At 42.9% G+C, this 15,060-nt stretch overlaps 1 protein-coding gene across 1 annotated transcript in view; it reads right to left on the minus strand.

The window, feature by feature from the left end:
- Positions 1-2,015: 2,015 nt before the first annotated feature.
- LOC148442673 (uncharacterized) overlaps positions 2,016-15,060 on the minus strand; it is a 40,835-nt gene continuing 27,790 nt past the window's right edge. The window contains exon 11 of the mRNA XM_088463619.1: positions 2,016-2,132. Coding sequence (XP_088319745.1) covers positions 2,016-2,132 — 117 coding nt within the window. The remainder of the gene's footprint in view (positions 2,133-15,060) is intronic.

The raw sequence follows: 15,060 nt of genomic DNA on the forward strand, positions 1-15,060 counted from the left end.
ACTACCACCACCATGCTTCACTGATGAGGTGGTATGTTTTGGATCATGAGCAGTTCCTTTCCTTCTCCATACTCTTCTCTTCCCATCACTCTGGCGCAAGTTGATCTTTGTCTCATCTGTCCATAGGATGTTGTTCCAGAACTGTAATGGCTTTTTTAGATGTTGTTTGGCAAACTCTAATCTGGTCTTCCTGTTTTTGTGGCTCACCAATGGTTTACATCTTGTGGTGAACCCTCTATATTCACTCTTGTGAAGTCTTCTCTTGATTGTTGACTTTGACACATATACACCTACCTCCTGGAGAGTGTTCTTGATTTGGCCAACTGTTGTGAAGGGGCTTTTCTTCACCAGGGAAATAATTCTTCTATCATCCACCACAGTTGTTATCCGTGGTCTTCCATGTCTTTTGGTGTTGCTGAGCTCTCCAGTGCGTTCTTTCTTTTTAAGAATGTTCCAAACAGTTGATTTGGCTATACCTAATGTTTTTGCTATCTCTCTGATGGGTTTGTTTTGATTTTTCAGCCTAATGATGGCTTGCTTCACTGATAGTGACAGCTCTTTGGATCTCATATTGAGAGTCGATAGCAACTGATTCCAAATGCAAATGTCACACCTAGAATCAACTCCAGACCTTTTACCTGCTAAGTGATAATAAAATAATGAGAATAGCCCACACTTGTCCATGAAATAGCTTTTGAGTTGATAGTCCCATTACTTTTGGCCCCTTAAAAAGTGGGAGGCACATATAGAGGCCGTTGTAATTCCTACACCGTTCACCTGATTTGGATGTAATTACCCTCAAATTAAATCTGAAAGTCTGCAGGTAAAGCACATCTTGTTTGTTTCGTTTCAAAGCCAATGTGGTGGTGAATAGAGGCCAAAATATGACAATTCTGTCAATGTCCCAATATTTATGCATCTGACTGTATGTCACGATTGCCTCACAATATGTAGCTAGCTGCGATTATAATCAATCATTCTACAGTTTATATGTGACCTATTTCGGATCGGCTAGCCAGATATGACCTCCTCCTATAACCTTTATAACGTCTCACAAATTATTGGGGGGGTCCCCAACTCCCCAGGGATCCCTGGTCTGGGCTGACTAGCGGTCAGGACTGATGCTGCGGCTGGGGGGCCCGGTGAAAGGGTTCCCCTGGCTGTGACATTAGCCCCCACTAGAAAGGGTCCGGTGCTGGTTTTAATTATAGGGGGACCCCCTATGCAGTTTTTTCCCCCTATAATTAAAACCAAGACTGGCCCTGCAGCCTGGTTCTGGTTCCTAACTTATGTTTCCTTCCTCAGGGAGTATGAGTGCATACTGGACATTGACACATTGACTTGTTTTGTTTTGCATTTGTTTTTGATTTGCTGCATCCTGCATGTCCGAGATAGCCCCACTTGTATCATTGTGCACATTACAATATTTGTTCATACCAACCAACCCACATCTATGATTGCTACATCTCTCTGTACATAACCAATATTCTGTTTAATGCTGCCGTCTATTGAGACCAGTAAACTTTATGTTGCAACATTTTGGGCCCATTCTTTTCCACATCACCCAATCATTTGATACAATACCACTTAGCAATATGTCTGAGCGCTACACAACCCAATTTCTAGTTTACCCACTCATGGCAGAAGCACTTACCTTAGTTACACAAGCACCTACTCTGTGCGCAAGGGTATCCATCCCAATCTATATCTTGCCTATTTATCGGAACTACTATTGTTTTGCTTTATTACACCTCATCTGCTACTAGTGGTGCTCATAATTTATATAGTACATTCCTAATTATCAATACGGGACATGGAGAAATTCCTAATCGCCCCTACCCCATGAAAAACCCTCAGAAACAAATTGGGTAAACGTGGAGATATTGCTATCCCTGCAGAGCGTTCATCGCTAGTCAAGATGTCCTCTCAGCCTTCTCAGACGTCCTCTATGAGTACCACCAACTTACCACACTCCACCCTGCCCCAAGCAGATGCTCCCCTGCATTTCCATTAGTCTATGAAGATATGGTGAGAGCAATTAAGGATACAATGGCCCCAATTTTGCAACAGCAGTCTGCTACGTCTGCGGCAGCTCTGAAAGAGGTAAAATCCCAACTTGATTCCACCGGTATCTAACGAACAGAAGATTAGTGAGCATGAACAAGATATCTTTGAATTGAAACAACAGGCAGCGTCCCTGCAAAAATTCAGCTACCAGCTAATCGGCAAAGTAGATGACTTGGAAAATCATTGCCGCCAGAATAATTTGCGTGAGGTAGGCCTTCCAGAAAGTCTGAGGGCCCTGACCTCATCAAATTCCTACCCTCTGATCTACCACAGATTTTGGGAGTTGCTGATGTTATACCTGACTTTACTGTTGAAAGGGCGCACAGTTTAGGATCTTTCTCCGATTCCTCACACCCACGCACAGTGATACTTTGTTGCTTGAACTCTGGGGGTCATTCAGACCCGCTCACGAGCATCAGGACGCTCGCAAGCGGGTCAATGTTCCCCACTGCGCATGCGCACGACGGAGGGAGCTCCGTCGTGCGCATGCGTGAGACCCGACGAGCGACGGGCTTTCCATCGCTCCGGGTCTCGCACCAAAGGGGGCGTGCTGTCGATGTTGATTGATAGCACGCCCCCTTTGGTGGGCGTGCTGGGGGCGTGCCTGCCAGATGGAGGCGTTCCCATGGGAACGCCTACCGCCTGAAGCCGACCCCACTGACATCACTAGTGATGTCAGTGGGAGTGATTTTGGCTCTGATAGAGCCAAAATCACTCCAGGGCTTGTGGCAGGGAGACCCTACCACAGGGTCTCCATCGCAAGTCCGATGGTCATGATGGTCAAGACCATCGCGACCATCTTTTTGGCCGCTCGCATATGCTGTTGGTGGTCACCCACAGCTATGAGAGCGGCCAGGAGGCCGCTCCATTTTCATGGAGGAGGACCCTGATTCAGAGTGAGTGCTCTGGTCAGAGCGTTCAGCTCTGAATCAGGCCCTCTGCTCATAAAATGACTTTATGGTCTGCTGCTCATAAGACAGGATCATGTGGAATAACCATCGCCTGCTCATTTTTCTAGACTAATCGGCCGAAGTCACTAGGGCCTGCAAGGAGATGAACCCTATCTGCTCAAAGCTTGTCCAGACACAGAGGAAATTCGCTCTTCTTTATCTCGCTAAGCTCAGAATCTTCCAAGGTAAAGATTTTAAAGACTTTACTGTGCCCGCCGATGCCCGAGCATACATGGAAGAGGAGGAGGAAGAGCGCATGGCTAATCCTGACTGATAGATTTCCTTTATATACCTGCTAAGTATCATTTTCTGCTTATTGTCAGATTTTTGTACTGGACTCTCAGATACTGCTTTGCTCTAATACAATTAATACTTTGATTCTGTTGTGTGTTTTCCGATGATGGTGTTTCTATATTATTGCACTTTTATGTTGCTGCCCTGGGATATCATTGTTGGAACTTTGCAGCATATTTAAAATTGATGTAATTCTAACCGATTTTTCTCTTTAGACTTTTGTGCTTTTCATGTTAGAAATATTCCGGCATATTATTATTTGTACATCTGATATTGATATGCCTATGTATAGATTTCTTTCTGATACTCTATATCAGTGGTGTCAAACTCGGGCCCTCCAGCTGCTGTGGGACTACATATCCCAGCATGCCCTGCCACAATTTTAGCAAGTCCTAATAGCAAAACTCTGACAGTGCATGCTGGGATGTCTAGTTCCATTGCAGCTGAAGGGCCCGAGTTTGACACCACTGCTCTATATATTTTTATCAACATTATTACGGGGGGCGCGGCTCTTCCGTGTTCTCGTATGTCTCTAACTGTATTCATACCGTGGATTATTTCTGTTTTATTTACATTTTTTCCTTTTTTTTTCTCTGGTTCCTTCTTTTCCTTTTTTTTCTTCTGTTTTCATCTTTTTTCCAAGATTGGGGAGATGTTACAACTAATAAAATCGATGTTTTTTGTTCTATAGCAATGCGATGGCGTGCTTTTTTGGGTGGGATGTCTGCGCTATTTTCTCTAAACTCCCTAAATATTGAATAATATTAGAGTGTGTTCTTGGAATGTCCAAGGCATTAAGAGCCTTATTCAGAGGCGCTCGCTGTTTGCTAGCGCTCGCTCTGAATCAGGGCGGGATTTTTATTTATTTTTTTCTCCTGCCCACTCGCTAAGCTGTGGGTGCCCACCCACAGCTTGTGAGAGCGGCCTGGAGATGGTTGCGATTATCACGACCATCGGCATTGCGAGGAGACCCTAAGGTAGGGTCTCAGCACTCTCAATGCCGAGTGGAAATCCTGCTGTAATAGAGCAGGAAGTCCACTACCCGCCTACAAAATGGGGCGAGTCCCTACCTCCCTATCCGCGGGTAGGGGCGAGCCCCGACCCGCCCACAAAATGGGGCGAGCTGTCGATCAACATCGACAGCTGCCCCATTTTGTTGCGAGCCCCGTAGCGAGTGAAGTTCTCACTCGCTACGGGGCTTGTGCACCGCACGTGTGCACTGGGCCACCATCGACCCGCTTGTGAGCGCTATGCTATGCGCTCGCAAGCGGGTCTGAATCAGGCCCCAATTCCCCTGTGAAATGTCACAAAATAACTTCATATCTCAATTTGAAAAAAGCCGATATATCTTTTTTACAGGAAACACACCTGACAGATTCGGAACATGTGAAATTATCTGTGTTGCGACAACGGGTTGTAGCTTGTTCATCGTATACCTCTAAAGCGCGTGGAGTTGCTATTCTTATACGGAAAGGGCTCCCATTTGTAGTTGAAAAGCAGATATCTGACCTAAATGCCCGATTTGTTATTCCTCAGATTACGCTTTCTGGTGTTCTTTACACTTTATGTGATATTTATGCCCCTACAAATTATGATCGTTCCTTTATTAAAGTATTGAGTAATAAGTTGTATCCCCGAGGCTCACCTCTTGGACTTACTGCGGCACCTGTCACCAGTCTATGTGTATTTCATCACAGTGGATCGCCACATCCGGAGTGATGAACTTACTATTCCCTGGCTACATCTGGGATTGATATCTACACACTGACGTGGACGCTGGGCGCAGTCACTCATTGGATTTGTTACATGCTCTTTATTCATATATTTCCTGTAAGTGTACATCTGTTATTAAAACCATCGTTTTCAGGGCATACTGCACTATTATTCTACTCTCTCCTTATATTTCTCCATGTTTATGGTGTTACAAGAAGGAAGATCCAGCGGTACCTCTTTCTAGTGCTATATCAGTGGTATCCAGCCATTTGGAACTATCAGGTCCAATTTGATTTGGTGACTATTGATTGTATCTTTGTGGAAAACACATTGGTGTCCCAATACATTTTAAAAAAGCAATGAAATTCCATAGACAAGAAAACCTTACGGTTTCACATGTCCCATTAGGGCTTCTTAGACATGATCTGAAATTTCACAAAACCTATTGAATTTCTGCCACTCAAACTTTAAAAAGCAATGAAGTTATGATCATTAAGGCTGACGCATTAGTGGAAGTGTTCCTTGCGTAATACAATGGCGATGCAATTATTAGCGATCACATATTTCACCATACCCCATACACACATTAAAAATACGCACTTTAGCGAATGCATAATATCCTGTATGCGAACGCTGTTTATTAGCTTCATGCGTACACATCTGCCCCAAGTATAAAGTCCTCACTACATAAATCTAACTAGCGTCTTTTCCCAAACCCCATACTTACACACTGCACACTCACATAAAAGGTTCCATAGCTTCAAAGTGAAATATTCAAGGTTTATTCATTTATTACTAATGTTGTGAAATAAAGACTATTTTAGATCTAAGGTTTAGTACATGATAAGCTAACCATGTTTGGTGTTGTACTGATCTACTCTGTCTCAACAGCTATCAGGTGTCATTGGGGGAGAAGATTGCAACATGCGTTCTCAACTTATGGACTGTAGAGAGTTAAAGCACTAAAATGTACTTTGTAATGTTAGCAGCTTAGATTTGCATGCGGCAGGAAAAAGGAGACAAAAGGCTGTCGGAGGCTGATCTGTGTCCATTTGAATCGACCTGTTAAATGTCCTGTAACAGAAGCACCGTGACGGAGAAGCAATGGAATCATGCCAAACTTGCCTATTGTATTGCTTATCCCTGTAAGGGTATAAATGTGCATACAGACTCCAATCTAGAGTCTTCATGCTGATGCTGTTGACGGAGGTTTCTTGTTGATGCCGGTAACTAGTCCCAGTGCGCGTGCGTATGTATAGCTGTACCTTGGGTCTGTATAATTTCTTTGCGCTAAATTGTCTTTAGATCACAGCGTGTATACTACTGTTTTTATGTTGAATAATATCCTTTGTGCGTTGGAAACACATTTCAAAGTCTGAAGGCATTAATTTACTGTATGACTGCGTACGCAAATAGCGACAATTTTAGAAGGTATAGGCAGGAGCGTATAAAGGTTTAGAAGGTATAGGAAGGATTGTACAAAGGGCTAATTACGTTATAACACACCCTGTGGTTAATGGCAGATTCAGCACTCTCACAGAATGAGATTGCTGTCAGTCACAAAATGGTGGAGCTGCTAATTCACAGAATTGTGTGCTCATTGGAATACACCAGAGCCTTAACTAAACTTCTTGGTTCCCTTTGCCAGATAGAGCATTGGTGCCCTCCCTCCACCATTTTATAAATAGAGACATTAGATAGTGCACCTGAAAAAAGGCCATGGCCTCATGGGGAAGGGCTAGGGAAGAGAGTGCTGCATCTGCAGTTAACCACATGGTGTGATGGCATACCATATCTGTATTACGCAAGGAGCACGTCCATTAAGGCGTCAGCCTTAATGATCGTAATTTTATTGCTTTTTGAAGTTTAATGGGACATGTGAAACCGTAAGTTTTTTGTCTATGGAATATTTCTTAACAACCAAATGATAATCTCTTTCTATGCCATTTGTATCTATAGTAAAGTAACAATATAAAGTTTCTTCAATTTCTCTCTCTCTCATTTTTTCCCTTATTTTTATTTGTCCCTCTTTTTTTTTTTTTTAAACATATTTTTATTGTAAAACCGCAATAAACAATATAACATATTGATCAGAAAATGGCAAGACATCAACAAGACCACAACAGTGATGTGCAATACAATGTATCCATGAGGAACGTAACAATACAGGAATTAAAATGGTGGTTCACCTGAAGACAAGGTTTCTTCATTATACCAGGCTGTAAGTTGAACTGCAGCTCGAAGCGTGTCTTTAACCTGAGGTGTTAATGTGTGAACATATGGGAGCCAAATATTAAAGAACTTCTCTGCTTCCTTGTCTTTATTAAGGGATAGTTCTAACCAATCCATATTAAATAGGTGCGTAATTCTAGGTTGTAAAAGACTGAGTGTTAAAGTGTCAGTGGATATCCATTGAGATAATATTGTTTTTTTTGCAGCTGCTGCAATCTTTGCTAGTAATAGACGGGCACCTCCAGGGGCACAGGATGATCCAGATGATGGTACAATATCCCACATAGCCCACTCGGGTGTTAGTTCAAAGGCAATTCCCAACTTGGTGGAAATATAGGTGTGTACCAAGGACCAGAACCTCTGTACCTCCGCACAGTGCCACATACAATGCATTAGATCTGCATCAGGTTGACCACATTTAAAACAATTTGAGTCTGTGGAAGTACCTGTGATGAGTCTTAATTTGGGGGTGAAATAGGCACGATGCAATAATTTATATTGCATTTCCGCGTATGAAGCCGAAATTAATTGCTTATTGAGTCTAACAAAAGATTTCAAAATGGTGGATAGGGGTATGTTAGGGAATGTGGAATGCCACTTGGCAAATCCCACCGTCTCCACTTCCAAATTTATTTCCCGGCGTATATAGGTGTATAGCATAGAAGTGGAAAATGACATAGAGAGGCAGCGAGACAGCACATCATCCAAACCATTTTTCCCAGGTATAATGGGAATTTTAGGGAGTAAAGTATTGACATAACTACGTATTTGGAAATATATAAATAAAGGGATTTGGATACAGGGAAATTTTTCCTGTATTTGGTTATGAGAGTAAATAGTCATTGTGGAGAGATCCAATAATTGATATATGTAACGCAATCCCTGTGTGTTCCAGGTTTTGAAAGTTTGTGTTAGAAAACCAGCATCAAACCCTGGGTTATGGCCGATAGGAAGGAACAAGGAGACATTGGGAGGGACTCTCATTTGAGTTCTGGCTCGGCGCCAAGCCAAGCATGTAGTATGTAGTAGTAGATTTTGTACTACGTGAGGTGGAAAGGACAAGGGTCGTGTGTGTAGCAAACTAGCTAATGGCATTTCAACACTAAAAGATTGCTCTATTAGCGTGTCAGCAAATCCATTTGTTCCTCTAATCCAGTCAATTGCGTATCGGTAATTTGACGCAATAGCATAAGATTTTAAGCAAGGGAGATTAATTCCGCCTAAAGCAGGTGGTTGTCTGAGTTTGAATAATGAAATCCTGGGTTTTTTGTTCGCCCAAATGAACTTGCTGATCGCTTTGTTAATCAATTTTAAATCAGATTCTAAAGGAAGCAAGGGGAGCATCTGAAAAAGATATAAAATCCTAGGAAAAGATATCATTTTAATTAATTGACATCTACCGAGATATGAGAGTGGGAGATGTTTCCATTTTTTAAAATCTAAAAGTGTACGTTGTATTAAAGCAGGGAAATTGACTGAGTATAGGGCGGAGGGATGTGCCGGGATATTAAGGCCTAGGTATTTTAGAGTTGTTTTGGCCCATTTAAATGGGAAAGAATTTTTCCAGTTTTTTGTGACGTCCGAGTGTAGGGCCAAGGCCTCTGTTTTGTTATAATTTATCAAAAAACCAGAGATAATATGGAAGTTTTTCAGGATATGAAGGAGTTTAGGTATGGCAGAATGTGGGTTCTCAAAATACAGTAATAAGTCATCCGCATACGCGGAGACTTTCAAAGTATTATTTCCGATATTTATTCCCTGCCATTGTTGACATAGCAAAAAGGTGCGGATAAGAGGATCTATAGCCAGGTTAAATAATAAAGGAGATAGGGGACAACCCTGTCGGGTTCCCCTATGTAGTCTAAGGGATGGAGTATTCAGGCCGTTAACTGTTAGGAATGCTATAGGGGTGTGGTATATTGTTTTGAATAATGTAATAAATTCGGGACCAAAATTTTGTAGCTGGAAGATGCGCAGTAGGTGGTTCCACGACACCCTATCAAAGGCCTTGTCAGCGTCGCAGCTGACAAGGAGCGTTTGGTTATTTCTCATTTGGTGAGATTTAGTTAATCCTGCAATCAAATGTCGGACGTTGATCACTGAGTGTCGTCCTTTCATAAACCCAGTTTGTGCGGTGTGTATGAGATGTGGCAATACTAATTGTAAACGTTGAGCGATAATACCAGTGAGGATTTTGAAGTCCTGGTTGAGCAGAGATATTGGCCTATATGATTGGGTCAGCGTAGGGTCTTTCTCAGGTTTCAAGAGAAGGATAATTCGGGCCTGGTTAAAGTCTGGTGGTGTTGAGGTTCCCTTCAATATTGAATTAAATAAGGAAACTAAATGAGGGGTTACAAGTGGATTTAATATTTTGTAGTACTCGGCACTAAGGCCATCTGGGCCGGGTGTCTTTCCGTTGGCCAGGGACTTGATAGTTAGAGCAACCTCCAACTCCGAAACAGGAGTTGTTAGGGAGTCGCGGGCCTCTTCAGAGAGGGAAGGTAGATTAGCCTCTTTCAAAAAGTTCATCCCCAGAACAGGGTTATCATCCTGTGCGGAGTATAAGTCTGTGTAATATTGTAAGAAAGAGGCCGCAATGTCCTCGTTGGTATGTAATGATCCTAGGGGACCTTTAAGAGAAAGAATGGGAGAGGATGTTTTCTGACTTCTCACTATATTAGCTAGCAGTTTGCCCGCTTTATTTCCCCAACGGAAATAGCGATGTTTCTGGAAATCTAGATAATATTGGGCTCTTTCAGTGCACAATGTGTCATATAAATTTTTGTTATTCAAATAATTCCGCCGTGTCTCTGTGTTGTTATTTTGCAGCATAATGGCATACGATTGTGATAGGGCGTTACTCAATTCCGTGAAACGTGTGTTAAGTTTACGGCGTTTATGGGAAACATATCCCATAATATGCCCTCTCACTACTGGTTTAGATGCGGCCCAGAACAATGATATGTCGCCAATATGAGAAGCATTATCATTATTATAATTAAGAAATTGTTGTTCTAAGTATTTTTTGAAGTCTGGAGAAGTGAATAAGTATGAGGGGAATCTCCAATTGAAGGAAGATGTTTTGGGGGTAGATAGTTGTAACGTGAACCATGTAGGCGCATGATCGGAGATGACTATGTTTTCTATATGAGATGTTTGAATCCTATTAATTAATGAGCTTGAGACCAGCCAGAAGTCCAATCTAGCTGAGGAGTGGTGGGGGTGGGAGTAAAACGTGTAATCACGTGCTAAGGGGTGGAGGTGTCTCCATGGGTCTACTAGGGCGAGGGATTCAATTAGTAGTTGTAGCGTTGGAGATGTGCTGCCCCGCCACTCACCGGATGCTCCCGTTCTGTCCAGACTAGGAGAAAGAGTAGTGTTGAAGTCTCCTCCTATGACGAGGGCGCCTTCTGCCCAATTCTGGAGTCGGGCGTAGAGATCGGAGAAGAATGCATTGTTGTGACCTGTGGGAGCGTACAAAGTGACAAGCGTGATTAATTCACCTTCTAAATTCAGTTTAAGAAAAAGAAATCTGCCCTCGGTGTCCAGGATCGAGTCTACAACTGTGTATTTTAAAGATTTATGGAAAATCACCAGCACCCCTCTTTTTTTAGATGTGAAAGATGCAGCTGTATAATCTTTTATCCATGAGTCTCTAAGAGTATTAGGGTCACCCTGTCTCCAATGGGTCTCCTGTAGCACTGCTATGTCAGGTTTAAATTTTTTAAGTTGTTGTAGTATTTTACGCCGTTTAATCGGGGTGTTTAAACCCTCTACGTTCCAAGTTAAAAATCTTATGTTTTTTTGTGTTTTAGTGAGATCAGCAATAGAGTGAGACATTGTATTATCCTATACCTGTTCTGTAGATCAAAAAAATGAACCATCATAAATAGACCATCACGCTCTCAGTCCCAGCATGCAGAGAGCGCCTGCAGTAAAACCTTGAAAGTGCCATTACAAAAATACACATAAAACAAAAACAAAAACATGACCTGCCATAATGTATGGAATATAACAAACATAATGCAGTCTTACAATTTTTGAAAATTTTAAGAACCAAAAAATAAGGCTCTACGGGCCTATTTAAACCCAGTGAGGTATAAAAGTATCGATAATTGAAAAAAAGAAATAAAAGAAAATAAAAAAGGGGATATAAAAGAGGAGGAATGGTAAATGTGTAAAAGGAAGGGGAGAAAACAACAAACCAGAGATTATCTTGACAATTCTGCCGTTGACGTTTAGCAGTTGTTAAAATAACCAGAAATCTTGAAAACAAGCATAAGATATATATTTCCAATAACAAACTCTCCATGTTTGCGATAGGAGACGGATTTGTACAATTAAATGTATCTTCTTAAGTCACGATATCATTTTGAGGAGTGATTTGGTCAGTTAGAGAGTCCAGGAAAGTCTTTGCAGACGATGGAGAATCGAAAAAGTGTTGTTTGCCGTTATGTAGGACTTTCAGCTTCGCAGGGTACATTAATGCAAATCTCAGTCCCAGATCAAATAATGCTTTACAAATAGTGGAGTATTCCCTTCTTTTCATTGCTACTTGATACGAGAAGTCCTGAAACAACAACAATTTGTGTCCCTGATAGGTGAGGCCTTCTGATTTGCGGTAGGCGTCCAGTATGCGAGTTTTGTCTAGGTAGTTCAACATTTTCATTATGACAGGCCTAGGTCTTCTCTGGTCAGAAGCACGGTCAGGGCCTATGCGGTGAACTCGTTCTATGATGAGGGTATTGGAAGAAGCCGAGCAATTGAGCTCAGAGGGTAACCATTTAGAGACGAAATCCATGAGATCTCTTTGCTTAACAGATTCCGGTAGGCCTATTAACCTTAAATTGTTGCGGCGATTCCTATTCTCTAAGTCTTCCAATTTTTCCTGCATAGCAGAGATCGCTGATTCCTGTGTACGTATTACGCTTTGTGCCTCTGTTAGCTCATCTTCAACATTGGAGATACGTTGTTCTGCTTCCGTAAAGCGTCGACCATGTTCCTTAAGTTGCGAAACTGCTGATTCTATAGCTTCTTTGAGGCCGGACAGTTTTTTGTCAAGCAAGGGAGAAAGAAGCTCAGATATTTCTTGGGCTTTAGCTATTGAGGCGGTACTAAATTGAGTCAATTTAGAGGTTCCGTCCAGAATATTGTCAGCTGGAGGTGAAGTAGGAGAGTCAGGAGATGATGATGGAGCTACATTTTTGTCTTTCCCTTTAGTAGTTTGACCTTTAGGTGCACGCTGTGGTCTGGCCACAAACTTCTCCATGGTATAGGGATGTGATGTGCGATTTAATCAGGAGCCACTAGGGGGAGCCCCAGGTGTTCAGGATATATATGACACTGGGTCTGTAAATTAAAACTTATAGTATGGCTTGTGAGCACTATCCTTGGACCAGACAGGACAAGATCACAGTATGAGGACCCAGCTACACCACCCTGCTCCCTGGTGTGAGCAGCAAACAGAGAGGATTGTGAAAGGAGGTAAGCGCTTGCTGCAGTAGCTTAGTCAGGTCTCAAGAAATGGCGGCCGCGGGTGATGTGTGGCCAGCGGGGAGCTTGTAACTGAGGGGCGTCCCTGAAACGGTGTCCAGGCGTCCCGCTTGTTCCTATGGGTCCAATGATAGCTCCGGTGGCTGTTGCTGAAAGTGTGGAGGGGAGAAATTATGCCCGGCCGCGATCCAAGATGGCGGCCGCGGGCAGTGCCGCTTTTCCAATGCGGCTGTACTCCGGTGTTGTGGGGCAGTGCGGGGGGCCGGGGCATGCGCCGCTCTTACCCGCGTTATCCCAGAGACCTCAGGGTGGCTTTAGGTGAGGCAGTGAGTCTCTCCGGCGGCGCTATGTCTCGGCTATATGGAGCCGGCTTGGGAGCCCATTAAAAGTGCGGCCAGGTCGTTTGGTCCGCCCACCGGAAGTCCTGTCCCTCTTTTTTTAATGTTGAAATATTGGTATTTGCACCTTATTTTTATGGTTGCTATGGAGTGTGAGATAGAGGATAATACTAAACCTTCTTTCGATTTTCATCATATGCCACTAATACTCCATATTGTATGATTTGCAATGATTGTTATTACTTTAATTATATACTGGTGTATTTTGTTTATACTACTGTGTTTCTAGTAAAAAAATATTCTTTTTTTAATGTATATTACCCATTATGTTGACTAATCTCCATGTTTTTTTTTCTTTGCATTGTATTTTGGATACCAATAAAAAAAGGTTTATAAAAAAAAAAAAAAAAAACATGATGGAAACCAAATGAGCCATGAATGGACCTATAGGCTTTACCTCACCAAATATAGCTGAGTGGCTATAACACTATGGTCAGCTATAAGGTAATGATGGGAGTTGATTGGTTTGTTTTTAGTGGTTAATGGTTTATCCAAAGATGGTGAGGTTCCGATGTTTCCTCACAATAGTGTTGTACCAATGTTGGCTCACTGTAACTCGCTCCCGCGGCCTTTCCCCGCCTAATGCAGAGCATTATCAGTCAGCCATGCAGCACAGGAGCAGGTATCTTGGGTGGCCGGCAGTCACTCTGAGCCTGTCACTGTGTCTATGACGGGAGGGTGGCACTCAGCGTATCACTGCCTGCCAATGACTGAGTGCCCGGCTGACTGGTTAAGCTCACAGTCTGTCAGAGCAGTCACATGGGTCGTGGAGCAATGTGTGATCACTGCAGAGCATGAAGCACAGCAGCAGCCAGTCCACCACTATTAGTAACAGGAGGAGTCAGCTCAGCCAGCCCTGAGGAGACGACGAGGAGTCTTGTGTGGTAACATCGGAAACCATCGATGTTCCGGGATCAGTGCTTAGGACTAAACAATGTGTGATGAATGCTAATTACACTGACACTATGTTCTCCTTATGTCCAATCCCTACTATAATACAAACATCTGTAACACTAGTTATTAATGCTGTCATGTGAGAAAATGTGGAGATTTATCATAGATGGTTCCAGCAATAATGTAACTTCCTCCAGTCCTGTAACTAAAGGTGGGGAATGTGCAGAGGGGCAACTACATGTGTCCATGTATAAGGTGGTATTGTCCTATTATATCTGTATGACTGACATAGAGCAGATACACATTACTGACATAGGGAGACGCTGTGACCCAGACAGGCTCATACACAGGTCCTTGTACCCATTACCCCACATTATACACAGGTCCTCGTACCCATTACACCACATCATACACAGGTCCTCGTACCCATTACACCAAATTATACGCAGGTCCACGTACCCATTACACCACATTATACACAGGTGCTTGTACCCATTACACCACATTATACACAGGTCCTCGTACCCATTACACCACATTATACACAGGTCCTCATACCCATTACACCACACTATACGCAGGTCCTCGTACCCATTACACACTATACACAGGTCCTTGTACCCATTACACCACATTATACGCAGGTCCTCGTACCCATTACACCACATTATACACAGGTCCTCGTACCCATTACACCACATTATACACGGGTCCTTGTACCCATTACACGGTCCTCGTACCCATTACACCACATTATACACAGGTCCTCGTACCCATTACACCACATCATACACAGGTCCTCGTACCCATTACACCACATCATACACAGGTCCTCGTACCCATTACACCACATTATACACAGGTCCTCGTACCCATTACACCACATTATACGCAGGTCCTCGTACCCATTACACCACATTATACGCAGGTCCTCGTACCCATTACACCACATCATACGCAGGTCCTCGTAACCATTACACCCCACTATACGCAGGTCCTCGTACCCGTTACACATCATA

This window comes from Taudactylus pleione, unplaced genomic scaffold (assembly GCF_031769625.1).
Source record: "Taudactylus pleione unplaced genomic scaffold, aTauple2 ptg001421l, whole genome shotgun sequence".
NCBI classification, from domain to species: Eukaryota; Metazoa; Chordata; class Amphibia; order Anura; family Myobatrachidae; genus Taudactylus; species Taudactylus pleione.